The 24,228-nt window shown below is 43.5% G+C and overlaps 1 protein-coding gene across 1 annotated transcript in view; it reads right to left on the bottom strand.

Annotated features, from left to right (window-relative positions):
• Positions 1-24,228, bottom strand: part of pex14 (peroxisomal biogenesis factor 14) — a 138,920-nt gene that overhangs the window by 112,172 nt on the left and 2,520 nt on the right. The window contains exon 2 of the mRNA XM_034173243.1: positions 21,080-21,133. Coding sequence (XP_034029134.1) covers positions 21,080-21,133 — 54 coding nt within the window. The remainder of the gene's footprint in view (positions 1-21,079; positions 21,134-24,228) is intronic.

The following is a 24,228-nucleotide window of genomic DNA, read 5'->3' as shown; positions in this document are numbered from 1 at the left end:
GACTCGACAGACACTGAAGAAGAGTCAACCAGATATCACAGCACATGCATGTGCATCTGAAGTTTAATATGATAATTAAGTCTCATATCACCAATACAGACACAATGCTGATATACGATAACAAGTACCTCTTGAATTAATTAAAAAAACCTGATCCTATTTACTTATCAGGTAATTTCAAACATATGAGAGTTGTGATGTGTTTCGGTGGATCTGATGAAGAAGTGATTTGCAAACAGTAAGAGTACAGTAATTGCAGTGATGAGCGGAAGGTGGGCGGGTTCGAGGTTACAAACCGAGACGACACAAGAGGACTGAGAGTGAGAGAGGAGCAGCGTCTGGCAGCGACCAGCGCACCACTTGAAGACACGCGGCCTCTCCGTCTCCCTCAGGCTGCAGGTCCAAAACCTGCCTACAGACGGGGATACTGGCAGAGACGGTAGCACTAACCCATGAGCTCTGCCCTCTTAGTACAGAGAAGAGCTGATGCCACGCAGTGCGCCCGCTGATCTGGAGGTGAGTCAGAACCCGTTAACATGACTGGTGTCCCCTGTCTGACACGCTGGCTGGCCTGGCGTGCACATGTGCAGATAAATGTTATACAAACGTGTGCTCTCTGCACTCCCAACCCTGCCAGCACTCCCTTTCCTCTCATCCAGATAAAATCCTTTCAGACAAAAATTTAAATTATTCACCTCATCCAAATAATGCCATGTGACAAGAATTATCCCTACTGTAATAATTCACTTAACTGGGAAAGAGCAGCTCATCAAACAGGGAAAGGGGGGGAAAAAGGGGGCTGGGAGTCAGGCTGGTGGTGGTGCAAGGATGGGGGTGAGGGACTTGTCAACCAGTCTTGAGTCACGGACCCTCATAACAAGAATTTCTTTCCTTTTTGAGGAGGCAGTCTTGAAGCGCACTGGGATGATGAAATTGAAGTAAATTGAAAGAAAGCCTGGGAGAATGCTCCCACAATCAATAACCCCAGGATTAAATTAGCCTTGGCATGAAGGGATGATGGGGGAGGATGAAGAGTGAATGGTGGTGAATGACATTGAGACATGTACACCGAACAATACAGCACTCCTCCAACCAGGACGCTGCGTCCCTACAAGGACAGCGGATGTACCTGTGATGTACAATATTCCATCACACTAAGCAGTCACACACACTCGGTGCCAATCATGTTTTCTGAACACTTTTCACTCACAGATAATGGAGAATAACAGGCAATATAATGTAATGGCACGGCTCAAGCTAAAAACATTCAGTAAACTGCTTCTTGTCACCAATGAACTCGTTTTCTGTAACCAAGCCCTGGGAGAGGATGGTGAAGAGTCTATGAAGTCATGACGTTCCTGGACAGAGGTGTTTGGCAAAGCTAATACCTTTGCAAGAGAACGAAGGCCCAAGTCTTAAGGTTCCTGATAGTTTTTGTCTTATGGACCAAACCCATGCCTAAATGTGCACCAACATTGTGTTACATGGCATTGCATGGATCATATATGGCTTGACGTGGATCATATGCGGCGACACAAGCCATTTGAGACTGGACGGGGCTCAAATGACAGGTCAGTCGTGGCTCATTAGAGGCTGATACCTGGCACATACCAGGTACTTAGAGGCACATAGAGGCGTCTTCATAGCGGATACATGACAGATTTATACGTGGATCATTATTCAAATAATCGCTGACAAATCCATACGTGGCTCATTATTCATGGCTTTATTATTTGGTGGGATGAAGGCTTTAGTGCACTGTTGTGAGATTTGTATGCATCCAGCAACTGAAGGGCAATGAATGGATGTCTTCAATACTAGTTCTCTTTGGAGGATTCTTAGGTACTGCAGAAGAAGGACTACATTTCTGTATTGCTTTTATATCTAGCAGATGCTCAAAGCACTTTACAAAGATGCCTCACATTAACTTGCCCAGCCAAGGCCAGTACCAATTTATAGCTGGTTGGACTGAAACAATGCAGACTAACTGTCTTGTCCAAAGACACAGAAAGACACAAGGAGCAGGATTTGATTCTTGGTCTACATATTAACAAGCCAGCGACTGATCCACTGAGCTACTGAGAAACAGCTGGAATGGCATTAAAAGAAATGGTTGGTTCGAGAGATACAGATGCAGCATACAGCTTGTATTGTGATGGAATGTTGTGTACAATATTAAGGCCATGTGACATCCATTTGTGGACATGATCCAGCACACGGGTGTCTGACTGTTCAGGACTCCAGCAGCTGAAAAAGGCCAAGGAGATGTCAATATATGCATCTCCATGTTGATTGAACGCAGGATTCCTGTCAGATACTCCTCCCGATGACAATCAAGACATGGTATGCATGCTTTTAAACCAGGGACCTTCTGTTTTACCAACCACTTGCACCACAGTGATTCCCAAGAACAGTAAGTTTAATAATCAATGTTTACCAGGTTTTATTGATTTGGTATCATTGGTAACAGAGCAGACTCACAAGAAAAGCTCAAAACATGATGTGTGCAAAGTTATACTTCAACCTGATCATCTCACGCAGCATACAACTCAGAGGCAGTGCAGCATCAAACAACTGAGAAAGAGCCAACATGGCTGCCATCTCACTATTCCAACAATTAATGCAAACAAAAGTTGCAGATGTATCAAAGCAATCAAATATTTCCAGGGAAGGAAACAGTTAACTCTTTGCATCAGTCGCATGCATAATACAGACAACGACCCCAAAAGGGTAAAATATACACAAACGAGTGGCAGGACTCAAACAAAGGCAAAAATGTACAGAAACCTAGAAGAGGATAACATCTGAAGAAATACTAGCAAAACCGACTTATGTTCAACTTTTTTACGGTCTCTCAATGCTTATTTTCACAACTGTCCAAATGCATATAGGAAGGAAATGGGTCATTCTGTAAATCATCACATTTTCAGGCAACTTTCCACCCCCTCATCCAGTGGTGGGCACAGTTCCGATAATCCGATAACAGATAATTATTGAAGATAATGTTTTCATTATCGGATTACCTTTTTAGATAACTTTAAAAACCATTATCGGACCAATTATCTTCCGATTAACTTTTGTCCGATAACTTTTAGACCGATAAACAAAGCTTAACAGCGACAAGCATTTCTAAAATTTAAAATCAGTTCAGCATCTACCTGTTAAAAGTTTTGTAACAGATGTACAGTTATACCCTCTGCAAACAGAAGAGAGCTGCTTCTATGAAAAGCATCTGTATCCTCTGCAGACAAAGGAGAAGTGGTCAAAAAAAAAAAAAACATTTCCTTTAACACCATACCGATATGCTGGCAATATCACCTAAGTCATCCAGAGGCATACGAGGTCTGTCAATAAAGTAACGGACCTTTTTATTTTTTTTTTTAAACTATATGGATTTGATTCATATGTTTTTACGTCAGACAAGCTTGAACCCTCGTGCGCATGTGTGAGTTTTCCACGCCTGTCGGTGACGTCATTTGCCTGTGAGTACACCTTGTGGAAGGAGTGGTCCCGCCCCCTCGTCGGGTTTTCAGTGTCTGGAAATGGCGGAATGATTTGGACTTTTTTTCCATCAGAATTTTTTCAGAAGCTGTTAGAGACTGGCACCTGGAAACCATTTAAAAAATTTATCTGGCTTTCAGTGAAAATTTTACAGGCTTCACAGAGAATAAGGACTGTTACTACAGCTTTAAGGACGCTCGGCGCGCCGCGCTCCGAGCTGCAACGACGAGGCAGAAAACGCCAGATCATTTCTAAGCTGATGGCTCTGTGGATATGAGACCGTCGTGTGCACTTTCTCTGGTTATGACAAGAGCTGGACATCAGCCATTTTCCGGCAGATTTCACTTTTAACAAGAGATTTTGTCATGGAAAGCCGCGCGGAGGCTTCGTGCGTAACGACCGATTCGCTGTTTGAGCGAGACAAAGGAACACCTCCATTTCGGCGTGTCAGAGGACAAGTTAGTTACAAGCCCAGCTCTCCACAATTTCTCTGATACTTACTGGACTGGTAAGCAGTGAAAGCCGAGATAGGCATGTCCTAACTTGTCCTCTGTCCTTAAAGCCGACCTATACTTTAACTTTGTACAAATGACAGAATTGACATTAATGGAGTATTTCTATCGGTATTAATGTTATTTATAAATCAAAACCATAAGTCAGCATGACTTTATTTTTCAAGACCTCCGCCTGACCGGAGTGTTGTAATTGATAGAAAGCTGGCTTTATGGCTGCTCTCAGAGTGCCTCTGTGTTGGGAGCTCTGTAGTAAACAAGAGCTTCCAGCAGGGGCAGAATGTTCAAAGACAAAAGTGTGGTCTCAGTGTGTGAGTCTGTTGTTACTTTTAATATTAGTAGAAGTTATTGTGGCATTAAAACTTAAATTCGTTTTACTAGTAGTTGCAAATGTACCAGAGACAATATTGGAATTTATCTGTTATCGGTTATCTGTAACTTCCGATACATTTTTGGGTGGTTTATTGTTTTATCTTTATCGAAGATAACTTTTCAGTTATCTGATTATCTGTTCTCGAAGTTAATTTTTTAGTTATCTGTGCCCACCACTGCCCTCATCTCAGTATTTTCTGGGAAAAAACATATACATAGAGGCACATAGAGGCTTCTTCATAGCGGATACATAATACTTAGAAATCATGGAGGGGTCTGAAATTTTCATCTTAGGTGCATGTCCACTGTGAGAGACATAATCTAAAAAAAAAGAAAAACAAAAACCGGAAATCACTATGTTTGATTTTTTTTAATAATTTATTTGTATGTTATTGTTGCAAATAAGTATTTGAACACATACCAACCAGCAAAAATTCTGATTCACACAGACCTGTTAATTTTTCTTTAAGAAGCCCTCTTATTCTGCACTCTTTACCTGTATTAACTGCACCTGTTTGAACTTGTTACCTGCATAAAAGTGGTGGTAAGGATGATTCTGAGAAAGCTCAGAAGTACACAGGAGGACCTGGTCAATGACCTGAAGAGAGCTGGGACCACAGTCACACTGTTCAGGGCAGATGGCAGACAGCGTGTGTGGCGTCGTGTGGGTGAGCGGTTTTCTGATGTCAATGTTGTGGATCGAGTGGCCCATGGTGGCGGTGGGGTTATGGTATAGGCAGGCGTTCGTTATGGACGAAGAACACAGGTGCATTTTATTGATGGTATTTTGAATGCACAGAGATACCGTAACGAGATCCTGAGGCCCATTGTTGTGCCATACATCCAAGAACATCACCTCATGTTGCAGCAGGATAATGCACGGCCCCATGTTTCAGGGATCTGTACACAATTCTTGGAAGCTGAAAATGTCCCAGTTCTTGCATGGCCGGCATACTCACCGGACATGTCACCCATTGAGCAAGTTTGGGATGCTCTGGACCGGCGTATACGACAGCGTGTACCAGTTCCTGCCAATATCCAGCAACTTCGCACAGCAATTGAAGAGGAGTGGACCAACATTCCACAGGCCACAATTGACAACCTGATCAACTCTATGCGAAGGAGATGTGTTGCACTGCATGAGGCAAATGGTGGTCACACCAGATACTGACTGGTATCCCCCCCAATAAAACAAAACCTGTGCCTTAGACTGTCCACAATAAAAGGCCACTCTGAAAGGTGAAGTTTTGTTTTATTGGGGGGGATACCAGTCAGTATCTGGTGTGACCACCATTTGCCTCATGCAGTGCAACACATCTCCTTCGCATAGAGTTGATCAGGTTGTCAATTGTGGCCTGTGGAATGTTGGTCCACTCCTCTTCCATGGCTGTGCGAAGCTGCTGGATATTGGCAGGAACTGGTACACGCTATCATATACGCCGGTCCAGAGCATCCCAAACATGCTCAATGGGTGACATGTCCAGTGAGTATGCCGGCCATGCAAGAACTGGGACATTTTCAGCTTCCAAGAATTGTGTACAGATCCTTGCAACATGGGGCTGTGCATTATCCTGCTGCAACATGAGGTGATGTTCTTGGATGTATGGCACAACAATGGGCCTCAGGATCTCGTCACGGTATCTCTGTGCATTCAAAATGCCATCAATAAAATGCACCTGTGTTCTTCGTCCATAACAGACGCCTGCCCATACCATAACCCCACCGCCACCATGAGCCACTCGATCCACAACATTGACATCAGAAAACCGCTCACCCACACGACGCCACACACGCTGTCTGCCATCTGACCTGAACAGTGTGAACCGGGATTCATCTGTGAAGAGAACACCTCTCCAACGTGCCAAACACCAGCGAATGTGAGCATTTGCCCACTCAAGTCGGTTATGACGACGAACTGGAGTCAGGTCGAGACCCCGATGAGGACGACGAGCATGCAGATGAGCTTCCCTGAGACGGTTTCTGACAGTGTGTGCAGAAATTCTTTGGTTATGCAAACCAGTTGTTTCAGCAGCTGTCCGAGTGGCTGATCTCAGACAATCTTGGAGGTGAACATGCTGGATGTGGAGGTCCTGGGCTGGTGTGGTTACACGTGGTCTGCGGTTGTGAGGCTGGTTGGATGTACTGCCAAATTCTCTGAAACGCCTTTGGAGACGGCTTATGGTAGAGAAATGAACATTCAATACACGAGCAACAGCTCTGGTTGACATTCCTGCTGTCAGCATGCTAATTGCACGCTCCCTCAAATCTTGCAACATCTGTGGCATTGTGCTGTGTGATAAAACTGCACCGTTCAGAGTGGCCTTTTATTGTGGAGAGTCTAAGGCACACCTGTGCACTAATCATGGTGTCTAATCAGCATCTTGATATGGCACACCTGTGAGGTGGGATGGATTATCTCAGCAAAGGAGAAGTCAATCAATCAATCAATCAATTTTTTTTATATAGCGCCAAATCACAACAAACAGTTGCCCCAAGGCGCTTTATATTGTAAGGCAAGGCCATACAATAATTATGTAAAACCCCAACGGTCAAAACGACCCCCTGTGAGCAAGCACTTGGCTACAGTGGGAAGGAAAAACTCCCTTTTAACAGGAAGAAACCTCCAGCAGAACCAGGCTCAGGGAGGGGCAGTCTTCTGCTGGGACTGGTTGGGGCTGAGGGAGAGAACCAGGAAAAAGACATGCTGTGGAGGGGAGCAGAGATCGATCACTAATGATTAAATGCAGAGTGGTGCATACAGAGCAAAAAGAGAAAGAAACAGTGCATCATGGGAACCCCCCAGCAGTCTACGTCTATAGCAGCATAACTAAGGGATGGTTCAGGGTCACCTGATCCAGCCCTAACTATAAGCTTTAGCAAAAAGGAAAGTTTTAAGCCTAATCTTAAAAGTAGAGAGGGTGTCTGTCTCCCTGATCTGAATTGGGAGCTGGTTCCACAGGAGAGGAGCCTGAAAGCTGAAGGCTCTGCCTCCCATTCTACTCTTACAAACCCTAGGAACTACAAGTAAGCCTGCAGTCTGAGAGCGAAGCGCTCTATTGGGGTGATATGGTACTACGAGGTCCCTAAGATAAGATGGGACCTGATTATTCAAAACCTTATAAGTAAGAAGAAGAATTTTAAATTCTATTCTAGAATTAACAGGAAGCCAATGAAGAGAGGCCAATATGGGTGAGATATGCTCTCTCCTTCTAGTCCCCGTCAGTACTCTAGCTGCAGCATTTTGAATTAACTGAAGGCTTTTTAGGGAACTTTTAGGACAACCTGATAATAATGAATTACAATAGTCCAGCCTAGAGGAAATAAATGCATGAATTAGTTTTTCAGCATCACTCTGAGACAAGACCTTTCTGATTTTAGAGATATTGCGTAAATGCAAAAAAGCAGTCCTACATATTTGTTTAATATGCGCTTTGAATGACATATCCTGATCAAAAATGACTCCAAGATTTCTCACAGTATTACTAGAGGTCAGGGTAATGCCATCCAGAGTAAGGATCTGGTTAGACACCATGTTTCTAAGATTTGTGGGGCCAAGTACAATAACTTCAGTTTTATTTGAGTTTAAAAGCAGGAAATTAGAGGTCATCCATGTCTTTATGTCTGTAAGACAATCCTGCAGTTTAGCTAATTGGTGTGTGTCCTCTGGCTTCATGGATAGATAAAGCTGGGTATCATCTGCGTAACAATGAAAATTTAAGCAATACCGTCTAATAATACTGCCTAAGGGAAGCATGTATAAAGTGAATAAAATTGGTCCTAGCACAGAACCTTGAGGAACTCCATAATTAACTTTAGTCTGTGAAGAAGATTCCCCATTTACATGAACAAATTGTAATCTATTAGACAAATATGATTCAAACCACCGCAGCGCAGTGCCTTTAATACCTATGGCATGCTCTAATCTCTGTAATAAAATTTTATGGTCAACAGTATCAAAAGCAGCACTGAGGTCTAACAGAACAAGCACAGAGATGAGTCCACTGTCCGAGGCCATAAGAAGATCATTTGTAACCTTCACTAATGCTGTTTCTGTACTATGATGAATTCTAAAACCTGACTGAAACTCTTCAAATAGACCATTCCTCTGCAGATGATCAGTTAGCTGTTTTACAACTACCCTTTCAAGAATTTTTGAGAGAAAAGGAAGGTTGGAGATTGGCCTATAATTAGCTAAGATAGCTGGGTCAAGTGATGGCTTTTTAAGTAATGGTTTAATTACTGCCACCTTAAAAGCCTGTGGTACATAGCCAACTAACAAAGATAGATTGATCATATTTAAGATCAAAGCATTAAATAATGGTAGGGCTTCCTTGAGCAGCCTGGTAGGAATGGGGTCTAATAAACATGTTGATGGTTTGGATGAAGTAACTAATAAAAATAACTCAGACAGAACAATCGGAGAGAAAGAGTCTAACCAAATACCGGCATCACTGAAAGCAGCCAAAGATAATGATACGTCTTTGGGATGGTTATGAGTAATTTTTTCTCTAATAGTTAAAATTTTGTTAGCAAAGAAAGTCATGAAGTCATTACTAGTTAAAGTTAATGGAATACTCAGCTCAATAGAGCTCTGACTCTTTGTCAGCCTGGCTACAGTGCTGAAAAGAAACCTGGGGTTGTTCTTATTTTCTTCAATTAGTGATGAGTAGAAAGATGTCCTAGCTTTACGGAGGGCTTTTTTATAGAGCAACAGACTCTTTTTCCAGGCTAAGTGAAGATCTTCTAAATTAGAGAGACGCCATTTCCTCTCCAACTTACGGGTTATCTGCTTTAAGCTACGAGTTTGTGAGTTATACCACGGAGTCAGGCACTTCTGATTTAAAGCTCTCTTTTTTAGAGGAGCTACAGCATCCAAAGTTGTCTTCAATGAGGATGTAAAACTATTGACGAGATACTCCATCTCACTTACAGAGTTTAGGTAGCTACTCTGCACTGTGTTGGTATATGGCATTAGAGAACATAAAGAAGGAATCATATCCTTAAACCTAGTTACAGCGCTTTCTGAAAGACTTCTAGTGTAATGAAACTTATTCCCCACTGCTGGGTAGTCCATCAGAGTAAATGTAAATGTTATTAAGAAATGATCAGACAGAAGGGAGTTTTCAGGGAATACTGTTAAGTCTTCTATTTCCATACCATAAGTCAGAACAAGATCTAAGATATGATTAAAGTGGTGGGTGGACTCATTTACTTTTTGAGCAAAGCCAATAGAGTCTAATAATAGATTTAATGCAGTGTTGAGGCTGTCATTCTCAGCATCTGTGTGGATGTTAAAATCGCCCACTATAATTATCTTATCTGAGCTAAGCACTAAGTCAGACAAAAGGTCTGAAAATTCACAGAGAAACTCACAGTAACGACCAGGTGGACGATAGATAATAACAAATAAAACTGGTTTTTGGGACTTCCAATTTGGATGGACAAGACTAAGAGTCAAGCTTTCAAATGAATTAAAGCTCTGTCTGGGTTTTTGATTAATTAATAAGCTGGAATGGAAGATTGCTGCTAATCCTCCGCCCCATGCTACGAGCGTTCTGACAGTTAGTGTGACTCGGGGGTGTTGACTCATTTAAACTAACATATTCATCCTGCTGTAACCAGGTTTCTGTAAGGCAGAATAAATCAATATGTTGATCAATTATTATATCATTCACCAACAGGGACTTAGAAGAGAGAGACCTAATGTTTAATAGACCACATTTAACTGTTTTAGTCTGTGGTGCAGTTGAAGGTGCTATATTATTTTTTCTTTTTGAATTTTTATGCTTAAATAGATTTTTGCTGGTTATTGGTAGTCTGGGAGCAGGCACCGTCTCTACGGGGATGGGGTAATGAGGGGATGGCAGGGGGAGAGAAGCTGCAGAGAGGTGTGTAAGACTACAACTCTGCTTCCTGGTCCCAACCCTGGATAGTCACGGTTTGGAGGATTTAAGAAAATTGGCCAGATTTCTAGAAATGAGAGCTGCTCCATCCAAAGTGGGATGGATGCCATCTCTCCTAACAAGACCAGGTTTTCCCCAGAAGCTTTGCCAATTATCTATGAAGCCCACCTCATTTTTTGGACACCACTCAGACAGCCAGCAATTCAAGGAGAACATGCGGCTAAACATGTCACTCCCGGTCTGATTGGGGAGGGGCCCAGAGAAAACTACAGAGTCCGACATTGTTTTTGCAAAGTTACACACCGATTTAATGTTAATTTTAGTGACCTCCGATTGGCGTAACCGGGTGTCATTACTGCCGACGTGAATTACAATCTTACCAAATTTACGCTTAGCCTTAGCCAGCAGTTTCAAATTTCCTTCAATGTCACCTGCTCTGGCCCCCGGAAGACAATTGACTATGGTTGCTGGTGTCGCTAACTTCACATTTCGCAAAACAGAGTCGCCAATAACCAGAGTTTGATCCTCGGGAAAAACGGTTAGAGATGTGAACGGGTTGGCGGTGTACACGGGGCTTCTGTTTAGGGCTACGCTTCCTCCTCACAGTCACCCAGTCAGCCTGCTTTCCCGGCTGCTCGGGATCTGCCAGGGGGTAACTAACGGCGGCTAAGCTACCTTGGTCTGCACCGACTACAGGGGCCTGGCTAGCTGTAGAATTTTCCACGGTGCGGAGCCGAGTCTCCAATTCGCCCAGCCTGGCCTCCAAAGCTACGAATAAGCTACACTTATTACAAGTACCGTTACTGCTAAAGAAGGCCGAGGAATAACTAAACATTTCACACCCAGAGCAGAAAAGTGCGGGAGAGACAGGAGAAGCCGCCATGCTAAATCGGCTAAGAGCTAGTAGCTACGCTAAGCTAGCGGATTCCTAAAAACACGCAAAGTGAATAATGTGTAAATAATTTAGAGGTGATTCAGCAGAAGGAGTGCTTTAGTTAAGGCACGTAAAGATTACACTGGGAAACAAATCGTAATCTAGATAACTAGATCAATCTAACTGCGCAGATTAAACAGCTAACCGATACAGAAAAACACCGCTGTGCTCCGGAACAGGAAGTGATACAATACCGCAGTGAGAGCCAACCACAGATTTAGACTGGTTTGTGAACAATATTTGAGGGAAATGGTGATATTGTGTATGTGGAAAAAGTTTTAGATCTTTGACTTCATCTCATACAAAATGGGAGCAAAACCAAAAGTGTTGCGTTTATATTTTTGCTGAGTGTATATCTATATCTATATATATATCTATATATATATAGATATATATATATATATAAAAACACGAGGTCTGTTAGAAAAGTATCCGACATTATTTTTTACAAAAACCATATGGATTTGAATCACATGCGATTGCGTCAGACAAACTTGAACCCTCGCGCGCATGCGTGAGTTTTTTCGTGCCTGTCGGTTGCGTCATTCGCCTGTGAGCAAGCTTTGAGTGAGGTGTGGTCCACCCCTCTCAGCGGATTTTTATTGCGAATAAATGTCTGAACGATTTGGAGCTGCATCAATTTTTTTCCAGAAACTGTGAGAGACGTCCAGGTGGACACCGTTCGAAAAATTAATATGGCTTTCAGGGACGATTTTTTGGGGATTAAACAGATTACGGGGTGTTACTGCCGCTTTAAGGATGGCCCACAACTGCTGAGAGTGCGGCGCGCTCCCAGCCCCCACCGACAGGCTGACACCCCGCTGGAACAATCAGACCATTTCCAATGTGAAAGCTTTGTTGATCCGGGACCTCGTCTGACTTTCACAAAAAGGCAGAAGATGTAGACATCAGCACTTTTTCCGGCACATTCCACCGTTACAGGACTTTTTTTCATGGAAAGAAAAGCGGAGGGACGCGCCACGGCTCCGTTTATTACGCGGGACAAAACCACCTCGGTGTTGGTCTCTCAGGACAGCTTTCAGGTGGATTTCAGACAGATTCCGGTTGCTTTCCAGTCATGTGAATATCCGATTGTGATTGTGCATGAGCTGGACATGCCAGAACATGTCCCGTGAGGCTTCATCACGGCGTTGCTTTGCGCCGAGTGGCTGCATCGCGACGCGTGGAACTCCTCCGCACGTCTGTCTTAATGTGCCGGAAAAAGTGCTGATGTCCACGTCTTTTCACAATTCCTGTGCTAGTCAGATGACATACCAGATCAAGACAGCGTCCAGTTTAAAAATGAACGGCACAATTCACTGTTACACTGTTACAGGAGTTTTTGTCATGGAAAGAGAAGCTGCTCCACCGCGCGTCGCGGTGCAGCCGCTCGGCGCAAAGCAACGCCATGATGAAGCCTCACGTAGGTGGGACCCCAGAGGCAGCTGACACGTACCGGCAGGCCAAGTGTGCCGCAGCCCGTGCGGTCGCAGAGGCAAAAACTCAGGTCTGGGAGGAGTTCGGGGAGGCCATGGAGGAGGACTATCAGTTGGCCTCGAAGAGATTCTGGCAAACCGTCCAACGCCTCAGGAAGTGGAATCAGCTCTCCACCAGCACTGTTTACGGTGTGGGTGGGGAGCTGTTGACCCTGACTGGGGATGTTGTCGGCCATGGAAGGAGTACTTCGAGGATCTCCTCAATCCCATCGTCATCGTCCGAAGAGGAAGCAGAGACTGGGGACTCAGAGGTGGACTCATCCATTACCCAGGCCGAAGTCACCGAGGTGGTTAGAAAGCTCCTGGGTGGCAAGGCTCCTGGGGTGGATGAAATCCGTCCTGAGTACCTTAAGTCTCTGGATGTTGTGGGACTGTCTTGGCTGACACGCCTCTGCAACATCGCGTGGTGATCGGGGACAGTGCCTCTGGATTGGCAGACCGGGGTGGTGGTCCCTCTGTTTAAGAAGGGGGACCGGAGGGTGTGTTCCAACTATAGGGGGATCACACTTCTCAGCCTCCCCAGTAAGGTCTATTCCAGAGTACTGGAGAGGAGAATTCGACCGATGGTCGAACCTCGGATTCAGGAGGAGCAGTGCGGTTTTCGTCCTGATCGCGGCACACTGGACCAGCTCTACATGCTCCATCGGGTGCTCGAGGGTTCATGGGACTTCGCCCAACCAGTCCACATGTGTTTTGTGGATCTGGAGAAGGCGTTCGACCATGTCCCTCGGGGCACCCTGTGGGGAGTGCTCCGGGAGGACGGGGTCCGGGGTCCTTTGCTAAGGGCTATCCGGTCCCTGTACGACCGCAGCAGGAGCTTGGTTCGCATTGCCGGTACTAAGTCAAACCTGTTTCCAGTGCACGCTGGCCTCCGTCAGGGCTGCCCTTTGTCACCGGTTCCGTTCATTATTTTTACGGACAGAATTTCTAGGTGCAGCCAGGGTGTAGAGGGGGTCTGGTTTGGGAACTACAGAATCTCATCTCTGCTGTTTGCCGACGATGTGGTTCTGTTGGCTTCATCAAATCAGGACCTTCAGCGTGCACTGGGGCGGTTTGCAGCCGAGTCACCGGTTCCGCTCATTATTTTTATGGACAGAATTTCTAGGCGCAGCCAGGGTGTAGAGGGGGTCTGGTTTGGGAACCACAGAATCTCATCTCTGCTGTTTGCGGACAATGTGGTTCTGTTGGCTTCGTCAAATCAGGACCTTCAGCGTGCACTGGGGCGATTTGCAGCCGAGTGTGAAGCATCCGGGATGAAAATCAGCACCTCCAAATCCGAGGCCATGGTTCTAGACCGAAAAAAAAGGTGCTTTGCCCTCTTCAGGTCGGTGGAGTGCCCTTGCCTCAAGTGGAGGAGTTTAAGTATCTCGGGGTCTTGTTCACGAGTGAGGGACGGACGGAGCGTGAGATTGATAGACGGATCGGTGCAGCATCTGCAGTGATGCGGTCGCTGTATCGGACCGTCGTGGTGAAGAGAGAGCTGAGTAGGGGGGCAAAGCTCTCGATTTACTGATCGATCTACGTTCCGATCCTCACCTATGGTCATGAGATTTGGCTCATGACCGAAAGAACGAGATCGTGAGTACAAGCAGCCGAGATGAGTTTCCTCCGCAGGGTGGCTGGGCACTCCCTTAGAGATAGGGTGAGGAGCTCGGTCACTCAGGAGGAGCTCGGAGTCGAGCCGCTGCTCCTCCACGTCGAAAGGAGTCAGTTGAGGTGGCTCGGTTAAGTTTTCTGGATGCCCCGTGGACGCCTCGCTGGAGAGGTGTTCCGGGCATGTCCCATTGGGAGGAGGCCCCGGGGAAGACCCAGGACAAGCTGGAGGGACTACATCTCTCGGCTGGCTTGGGAACGCCTTGGGGTTCCCCCGGAGGAGCTGGGGGAGGTGTGTATGGATCGGGAGGTCTGGGCGGCTTTGCTTGATCTGCTGCCCCCGCGACCCGACTCTGGTTAAAGTGGAAGAAAATGGATGGATATATATATATATATATATATATATATATATATATATATATATATATATATATATATAAAAGACAATTTTCCAGTTTTCGTGGATTCAATTTTTGTCAAACTTACAAATTGTTGTACCTGTGAGTTGGAATGCCTTGTTCAGAACCCCATAAAAATGGTATTGATAGTATACATTTGAAACTTGCTACAGTGGGGCAAGAAAGTATTTAGTCAGCCCCTGATTGTGCAAGTTCTCCTATTTAGACAGATGAGAGAGGTCTGTACTTTTCAACGTAGGTACACTTCAACTATGAGAGACAAAATGAGAAAAAAAAAAAAAATCCAGGAAATCACATTGTAGGATTTTTAAAGAATTTATTTGTAAATTATGGTGGAAAATAAGTATTTGGTCAATAACAAAAGTTCAACTCAATACTTTGTAACATAATCTTTGTTGGTAATGACAGAGGTCAAACGTTTCCTTTAAGTCTTCACCAGGTTTGCAGACACTGTCGCTGGTATTTTGGCCCATTCCTCCAAAGCAGTAATATTTTGGGGCTGTCGCTGGGCAACATTGGACTTTCAACTCCCTCCACAAATTTTCTATGGGGTTGAGGTCTGGAGACTGGCTAGGCCACTCCAGGAACCTGAAATGCTTTTTACGGAGCCACTCCTTCGTTGCCCGAGAGGTGTGTTTGGGATCACTGTCATGCTGGAAGACCCAGTCACGTTGCATCTTCAATGTTCTCACTGATAGAAGGAGGTTTTTGCTTAAATACTCATGATACATGGCCACGTTCATTCTTCCCTTCACACAGATCAGTCGTCCTGTCCCCTTTGCAGAAAAACAGCCCCAAAGCATGATGTTTCCACCCCCATGCTTCACATTAGATATGGTGTTCTTGGAATGCAAGTCAGCATTCTTTTTCCTCCAAACACGTCGAGTTGAGTTTTTACTAAAAAGTTCTATTTTGGTTTCATCTGACCACATGATATTTTCCCAATCCTCTTCTGGATCATCCATATGCTCTCTGGCAAACTTCAGACGGGCCTGGACATGTACTGGCTTAAGCAGGGGGACACGCCTGGCACTGCAGGATTTGAGTCCCTCTCTGCATAGTGTGTAGCCTTTGTTACTTTGGTCCCAGCTCTCTGCAGGTCATTCATCAGGTCCCTCCGTGTAGTTCTGGGATTTTTGCTCACTGTTCTCATGATCATTTTGACCCCACGGGATGAGATCTTGCGTGGAGCCCCAGATCGAGGGAGATTATCAATGGTCTTGTATGGCTTCCATTTTCTTACAATTGCTCCCACAGTTGTTTTATTCACACCAACCTGGTTGACTATTGTAGATTCATTATCCCCAGCCTGGTGCACATCTACAATTTTCCTCCTTCAACAACTCTTTGGTCTTGGCCATGGTTGAGTTTGGAGTCTGACTGTTTGAGGCTGTGGACAGGTGTCTTTTATACAGATAACGAGTTCAAACAGATGCCATTAATACAGGTAACAGGTGGAGAAAAGAAGAGCTTCTTAAAGAAGAAGTTACAGGTCTGGGAGAGCCAGAAATCTTGCTTGTTGGTGGGTGATAAAATACTTATTTTCCATCATGATTTACAAAGAAATTCTTTAAAAATCCTACAATCCTTTTTTGTCTCTCACAGTTGAAGTGTACCTATAATGAAAATTACAGACCTCTCTCATCTTTCTAAGTAGGAGAACTTGCACAATCAAGTGCTGAATAAATACTTTTTTTACCCCACTGTATACATAATTTGTATATAATCTGTCAAACATCAGTCAAGGTTTTTTATTTTCTATTTTCAGGCCATGCATTTTTTACACAACAGATTGACTTTTTACGGAATCTTCTGAGACAGGGACGTGGAAGCCATCTGATGAACTGACATGGAATGACCCAAATATATCTTAACAGTTTCAGCTCCTGGGTTGTTAAGTGTGGTAATTTCACAAAAAGCCAAGAGGGGTCAGATTTTCACCGCAACTGATTTCACTGGCCACAGACACCAGCAGAGGAGTTCATCAGTGACATTACCTACTGATCTGATAAGTAGAAATAAAAACCTGCACCCTCTTAGCTCTTTGTGGAAAAAGTTTGTAACCACCGCTCTACAGGAAATCTGGCATTGAAAAACACTTTCCCACTTCTGTTTATGTTATCTTTTGAGTTTACGAGGCTGGTATTTTTGAACCAGATGACCTACACTAGGGGTGCCCACACTTTTTCGGCTTGCAAGCTACTTTTAAAATGAGCAAGTCAAAATGATCTACCTACATACCTAAACATATATTGGTTCAACAAATAAACTTACTGCAGTAGAACTGTGGTTGGGGGGGGGGGGGGGGGGGGTGATGGTCCAGTGGTTAAGCATTGGGCTTCAGACCAGAGGATCCTCAGCTGAAAGCCCAGACAGACCAGAAAACCACTAAGGGCCCTTCGGCAAAGTCCTTTATCCCCTAGTTGCTCCCAGTGTGTAGTGAGCGCCTTGCATGGCAGCACTCTGACATCGGTGTGTGGGTGTGTTTGTGTGAATGGGTGAATGTGAGGCATAATTGGAAACCTCTTTGATCTTCTGATGAAGATGGAAAAAGTGCTATATAAATGCAGCCCATTTACCGTTTAAAACTTAGTCCCAGAGTAATACTGACTTAAACATTATAGTTGTTAAAATTCTTCTTCGTATCATTATTGTTATTATTATTAGTAGCAGGAATAGTATTTGGGAGTGTAAAAAAAATGTCTTCAAGGTGGATCTTTAATCTCGGGATGTTATGGAGAGCATGCCCCCCCCATCTGCCACAACATCTTTCCATCTGGATTCGCCCCTGATTTGACGTCTGAGCAGGAAGAATGGATAACGTGTATTTATGCAGAAAGCATGACCTGATTAATGGGTAAGAAGGTTTTAGCAGCGCTTTTTACATCATGCCTTCCTCAGAAAGACACAGTGGGCACATTTGCAGGGGGGAGGGGTGGTGGACATCGCAGGATTTAGCTGTTTTTAGTTTTACCACAGTGAGGACACTCACAGAGCAGCACAGAGTTTTAAAGAAAAGCAGAAAAATGTCTCTGTAAAGCTCACTGCAGTTGTCAACATGCTTTGAGACACAGAGAGATGATGACAACTGTTTTTTTCAACTTGGAGCTGCTGCACAAAAGAGTGGATGAGCAGTTTGCGGCATCAAATGCTAAAAGTGGGTGAAGAGGGCAGTTCGGCCCAACCTCTGACCTCCCCTAGCTACGGGCCAGTTTTAATGCCATGCAATCTATCTACACTATCTTTGTCATCAACATATTAGAAAACCCTGGCCTACAGAACTCTGAAGTGATGACATCACAGCTCCTTGGTAACTGCTCAGCTGGTTCAATATACAGTACACTGTTGCTAGTATTAGTGTCCTATTTTACTGATGAGCCAGGAGAAAACCACCACAACTCTGATTAATTGGAAAGCTGTAATTACTTCCCAGATCACTGTGAAAACTGTGCAAGTTAGCGTGAACAAAAGAAGCTACAGTACGCGGTAAGTGTTGCATATTACACTGTGCCGCTGCAGGTGTTGTACTTTTCTCTGCTCAGTTTCATGCTAAATGCTAAGAGATAGATGCTGAGACACACGCGAGTAGAATGTGAACACCACTGGCCTGCATCTGGCTGTAGCACGTCACATCATTTTTCACAAAGTTATTGATATAAATATTGCTATGTATATTTATGATGTGTAATGAGCGAGTAGACTGATTGGGTGGTAACAGTAGCTGCTCCGTTATAAAACTGGCATCCTTCCAGTCCATAACCTCAGTGTAGAAAGCTTTGTGAATGGTGGTGCTTGCAAACTGTCCGGGCGTAAACTAATTTAATATTCTGTTGCTAAACTGATGATTGATAGATTAAATACATGAAAATAACTCACTTTGTTTGTTTAATACATCACCACTATACACAAGGTTGAAAAAAGTCTGCAAACCTACTGAGAGTGATCTTTAAAATATGGCCATTCTGAAAAGATAGTGTAGAATTACTTTGTGCAATAAGCACCATGACAAAATAATCCGTATGAATGAGGCAGATGGGATAACAAGGACTCCAAAAATGCATTCAAGGATCTGCAGTGAATGCTCTAACGCTATTCTCATAAGAATAACTTTTTTCCATTTTTCAAAATTGAAATCATGTGTTTGTTGTCGAAAGATGCAGGAGACTGTGCCAGCGTGACACTCTGTAGCAAAAATGACACTGACATGTGCCTAGTTTGACACAAAATCAAACCAGATTCAACACATTCAACAGAAATTGTTTCTTGTCTCTGTATAGCCGCGTTCACACCGGGCGCGACGCAACGTCACAAATTTGCGTCTGTCGCCACAGTGTGTCGCTCTGCTTTCGCTGCAAAAATTCGCCCCAGTGCATTCACAACATCCTCATGAGAAGTTCCCAATTCAGGGAGCATCATTATTTGCTGCAGGAGCTGCGTCTGGATGACGCCCGCTTTCAGCGGTCCTTCCGCCTCTGCAGGACCCAGTTTGAGGACCTACTGCCCCGTTCAAGCACGCACATGTAAACAAAAAAAAAAAAAAAAAAAAAAAAAAACTGTCTGCTGCTGTGGTGCTGCTACTCGCTCTCTGTCATAATTGTGTTTATAAACCAGTCACCATTTGTTTTATTATACATCTGTGTAGTTAATAAATAAAATAATGTTCACAGACAATTCGCTCGTGTGCACACGCCAAAGGAAAAAAACTGTCTGCTGCTGCTGCTGCGGGGCTGCTGCTCGCTCTTCCCCCAAAAACTCTGTCACAATTGTGAAATAAAGGACAAAAGGGACATAAGTCCTGCTCACAGGCTGCTGGCTACCAGAGACAGGACATGTTCACATCCAACTCAGTCAAACTCCAGACATCTCCACGTCACTACATATCCAGTCAGTGATTGGTCATCGCAGCGTAACAAGATGAAAGTATGACACAGTATTTTATTGTCTTTCTGATGCCTGATTCTGTTTTTTCTCTCTGTTTAAGGTGCAGCTCCATCCAGAGATGGGAGTTGTATTCGTGTTGGCGATCCTCCTGTCTTGTGCGCCAATAGCATTTCTTGTATATTCGTCTGTGAATTGTTCTGAATTGTTGTGTAATTTATGTTTGCAGCATGGCCCAAGCAGAGGGTCACCCCTTTGAGTCTGGTCTGCTTGAGGTTTCTTCCTCAGAGGGAGTTTTCCTTACCACTGTTGCTCTTGGGGTTGGTAAGGTTAGACCTTACCTGTGTGAAGCGCTTTGAGGCAACTCTGTTGTAATTTGGTACTATATATAAATGAAAATGAAAAAGTTCAGATTTTTCAACTTGGGGAGGAGGGCAACGCGACACGACGCAATATTGCGCAAGATCGCTTCATTCGCGTCCATCGCGTTGCGTGGCTTGGCGCCATAACGCGTCCTTCCATAGGGATTACATGGCAACCTGTCACCGCTGCGGCTCGCGTCGCACCGGGTGTGAACATGGCTTATGAAACCGAAATAGTGGCATGTGATTAAAAGGGGGTGCTGTAACGCTGCTAATGAGATTGAATGATTTATCTATATGACTGCATGTCTTCAGGTAGTTCCCGCACATGTCCAGTGTCTGTGGCACATATTCCCCTGATGTCTTTTGGCACTAAACATGCTATGTCTGCTAGCTCTTTGGAGGTGGCTGTAAACAGCAGAATTTCAGGATCAGCAGTCACTCTCTCTGTGTGAATTGTAAAGTTTATCTCCACAAGTAGAAACAACACAATCCTGTGCAAGAAGCAGTTTCAAAGTACGTGTATAAATAAGGGGTGGGCATTTATAAACAAAGCTTATAAACGCCCGTTATAAATTTGTTATTGTTGAGTCTGTGTGCTGAATAAATTAATTCATTCATACATTCAAAGCTTTAAATCTGTACATGATGAAGCAAGCACAAAGCTTTTTCACTCAAACCTCCAGCCTGGAACTGCTGCATGCACAGGGCATTAATGGAAGCTGCAAAATGGGCTATGACTAGGTGACGTCGCACTTCAGATGTCAATGATCTCACTATCTTGGACATATGAAATCCAAGACTAATTCAGTGACTTGGAAACATTCATGCATTTACTGTATCCCCTGACTTGTCTAGAGAAAACTGGCTGTAAAAGTGATTATTTGTATGAACAACTATTCTCATATTTAATGTGTCCAATTACTTATTGCCTATGAAAATGTGCGACTGTGTATAAAAATGGCCGTAATGCCTTTGACTTAAAGCTCAAAGTCCACACTGAAAGCACAGCACAGAGTGGAAAAAAAATGAAATAAAACAAATGAATCACATACATGTCCAAATACTTATGGACCTGACTAGCGTAGAGCACACTGAAGAAGACTTACCAGGGCCTCTCTGGGGGGAGCTACCACCTTTTCTCCAAGTGGAAGAAGGTCAGCCTGAGAAAATATATGAACATTTGTGTGAGAGTGCCATCTACTGGCGGAAAGTGGCAGTTCACTATCATAAAAGCAAGTAAGTCTCCCAACACAATGAATATTGATGAAAGTAACTAAAGACATATTATATACACTGAGAAAAACTTGTAATGCAACACTTGTGTTTAGCTCTGTCAGTTGAGTCATATTTGCAAAATTAAAGTGACTTTCTGAACCAAATAAACTGGAGAGTTTCATAAACTGCCGTCCTGCAGACTCATTTAGTCACTGTCACAGCACAAGTTACTCGATCTGGAGACAGACCTGGAGGAGCCAGTTAGTTATACTTAATCAGGGAGCATGTGGTCCCAGCATTCACACTGTCATGCTAAAATCATGCTAAAAAGTAAGGACTGTTTTCCACCGCTCCTCTAAGCTATTCAGTCAATTTTTAACCAAACTTCTCACTCAGGATTTTAATCAGTAGGTCAGGATCACTGGGGTTAAAGGTCACATTACTCTACTTTACTCTATTCTACTCTTCCTTTTTTAGATATTTAGATATACCTTAGTATACACTAGTAGAGTTCTACCTGAGAAATGGAATATATTCTAGAAGACATACCTTACTGAATTTTCACATAGTGAAGATCCACCACACAAGTACCCTTCACCAATTAACTGCCATAATTTATTTAGTATGTATTTATTTTTAGATGCAGCATTGTCACTGGCACTGAAGGTCATCAACCACAAATCTGTCATACTGTCAGTGTTACTCAGGTCATAACAAAAATACAAACTACATGTAATTTCCTGAGGTCATCAATTTTCTAAAGGACTTGCCAACAAAACACAAATGTGAACTAATCAGTACATTATAAAAACTGCAAAGGACTGGAAGGAGTACTTTCTTGGCACCACAAGAAAAGCCTTTAAGTTCACAACAGATTGAAAAATTCAACATCACACTTTGTGTCAGTAGCTTCTTTTTTCAGGATTTGCTCACATGTTGGGACAAAAAAAAAAAGAATGAACTACAATTGCGTGTTTTGTTTCATAAACAATACTATAATAATTATCAATCAATCAATTTTTTTATATAGCGCCAAATCACAACAAACAGTTGCCCCAAGGCGCTTTATATTGTAAGGCAAGGCCATACAATAATTATGTAAAACCCCAACGGTCAAAACGACCCCCTGTGAGCAAGCACTTGGCTACAGTGGGAAGGAAAAACTCCCTTTTAACAGGAAGAAACCTCCAGCAGAACCAGGCTCAGGGAGGGGCAGTCTTCTGCTGGGACTGGTTGGGGCTGAGGGAGAGAACCAGGAAAAAGACATGCTGTGGAGGGGAGCAGAGATCGATCACTAATGATTAAATGCAGAGTGGTGCATACAGAGCAAAAAGAGAAAGAAACAGTGCATCATGGGAACCCCCCAGCAGTCTACGTCTATAGCAGCATAACTAAGGGATGGTTCAGGGTCACCTGATCCAGCCCTAACTATAAGCTTTAGCAAAAAGGAAAGTTTTAAGCCTAATCTTAAAAGTAGAGAGGGTGTCTGTCTCCCTGATCTGAATTGGGAGCTGGTTCCACAGGAGAGGAGCCTGAAAGCTGAAGGCTCTGCCTCCCATTCTACTCTTACAAACCCTAGGAACTACAAGTAAGCCTGCAGTCTGAGAGCGAAGCGCTCTATTGGGGTGATATGGTACTACGAGGTCCCTAAGATAAGATGGGACCTGATTATTCAAAACCTTATAAGTAAGAAGAAGAATTTTAAATTCTATTTAGAATTAACAGGAAGCCAATGAAGAGAGGCCAATATGGGTGAGATATGCTCTCTCCTTCTAGTCCCCGTCAGTACTCTAGCTGCAGCATTTTGAATTAACTGAAGGCTTTTTAGGGAACTTTTAGGACAACCTGATAATAATGAATTACAATAGTCCAGCCTAGAGGAAATAAATGCATGAATTAGTTTTTCAGCATCACTCTGAGACAAGACCTTTGAATGACATATCCTGATCAAAAATGACTCCAAGATTTCTCACAGTATTACTAGAGGTCAGGGTAATGCCATCCACAGTAAGGATCTGGTTAGACACCATGTTTCTAAGATTTGTGGGGCCAAGTACAATAACTTCAGTTTTATCTGAGTTTAAAAGCAGGAAATTAGAGGTCATCCATGTCTTTATGTCTGTAAGACAATCCTGCAGTTTAGCTAATTGGTGTGTGTCCTCTGGCTTCATGGATAGATAAAGCTGGGTATCATCTGCGTAACAATGAAAATTTAAGCAATACCGTCTAATAATACTGCCTAAGGGAAGCATGTATAAAGTGAATAAAATTGGTCCTAGCACAGAACCTTGTGGAACTCCATAATTAACTTTAGTCTGTGAAGAAGATTCCCCATTTACATGAACAAATTGTAATCTATTAGACAAATATGATTCAAACCACCGCAGCGCAGTGCCTTTAATACCTATGGCATGCTCTAATCTCTGTAATAAAATTTTATGGTCAACAGTATCAAAAGCAGCACTGAGGTCTAACAGAACAAGCACAGAGATGAGTCCACTGTCCGAGGCCATAAGAAGATCATTTGTAACCTTCACTAATGCTGTTTCTGTACTATGATGAATTCTAAAACCTGACTGAAACTCTTCAAATAGACCATTCCTCTGCAGATGATCAGTTAGCTGTTTTACAACTACCCTTTCAAGAATTTTTGAGAGAAAAGGAAGGTTGGAGATTGGCCTATAATTAGCTAAGATAGCTGGGTCAAGTGATGGCTTTTTAAGTAATGGTTTAATTACTGCCACCTTAAAAGCCTGTGGTACATAGCCAACTAACAAAGATAGATTGATCATATTTAAGATCGAAGCATTAAATAATGGTAGGGCTTCCTTGAGCAGCCTGGTAGGAATGGGGTCTAATAAACATGTTGATGGTTTGGATGAAGTAACTAATGAAAATAACTCAGACAGAACTATCTATCTATCTACCTCTACCTATGCATCTGTGTGTATGGCTCACATATCTCTCTGTCAGATCGGCCTCAGCTTTCAGATATGGCTTGCACATGGCACCATGGTGTGCTTCCTTTATTATGAAGTTT

Source organism: Thalassophryne amazonica, chromosome 6 (assembly GCF_902500255.1).
Source record: "Thalassophryne amazonica chromosome 6, fThaAma1.1, whole genome shotgun sequence".
In the NCBI taxonomy this organism is placed as follows: Eukaryota; Metazoa; Chordata; class Actinopteri; order Batrachoidiformes; family Batrachoididae; genus Thalassophryne; species Thalassophryne amazonica.
Note: the sequence above shows the minus strand (reverse complement) of the source record. Positions and strands in the feature narration are given on the sequence as shown.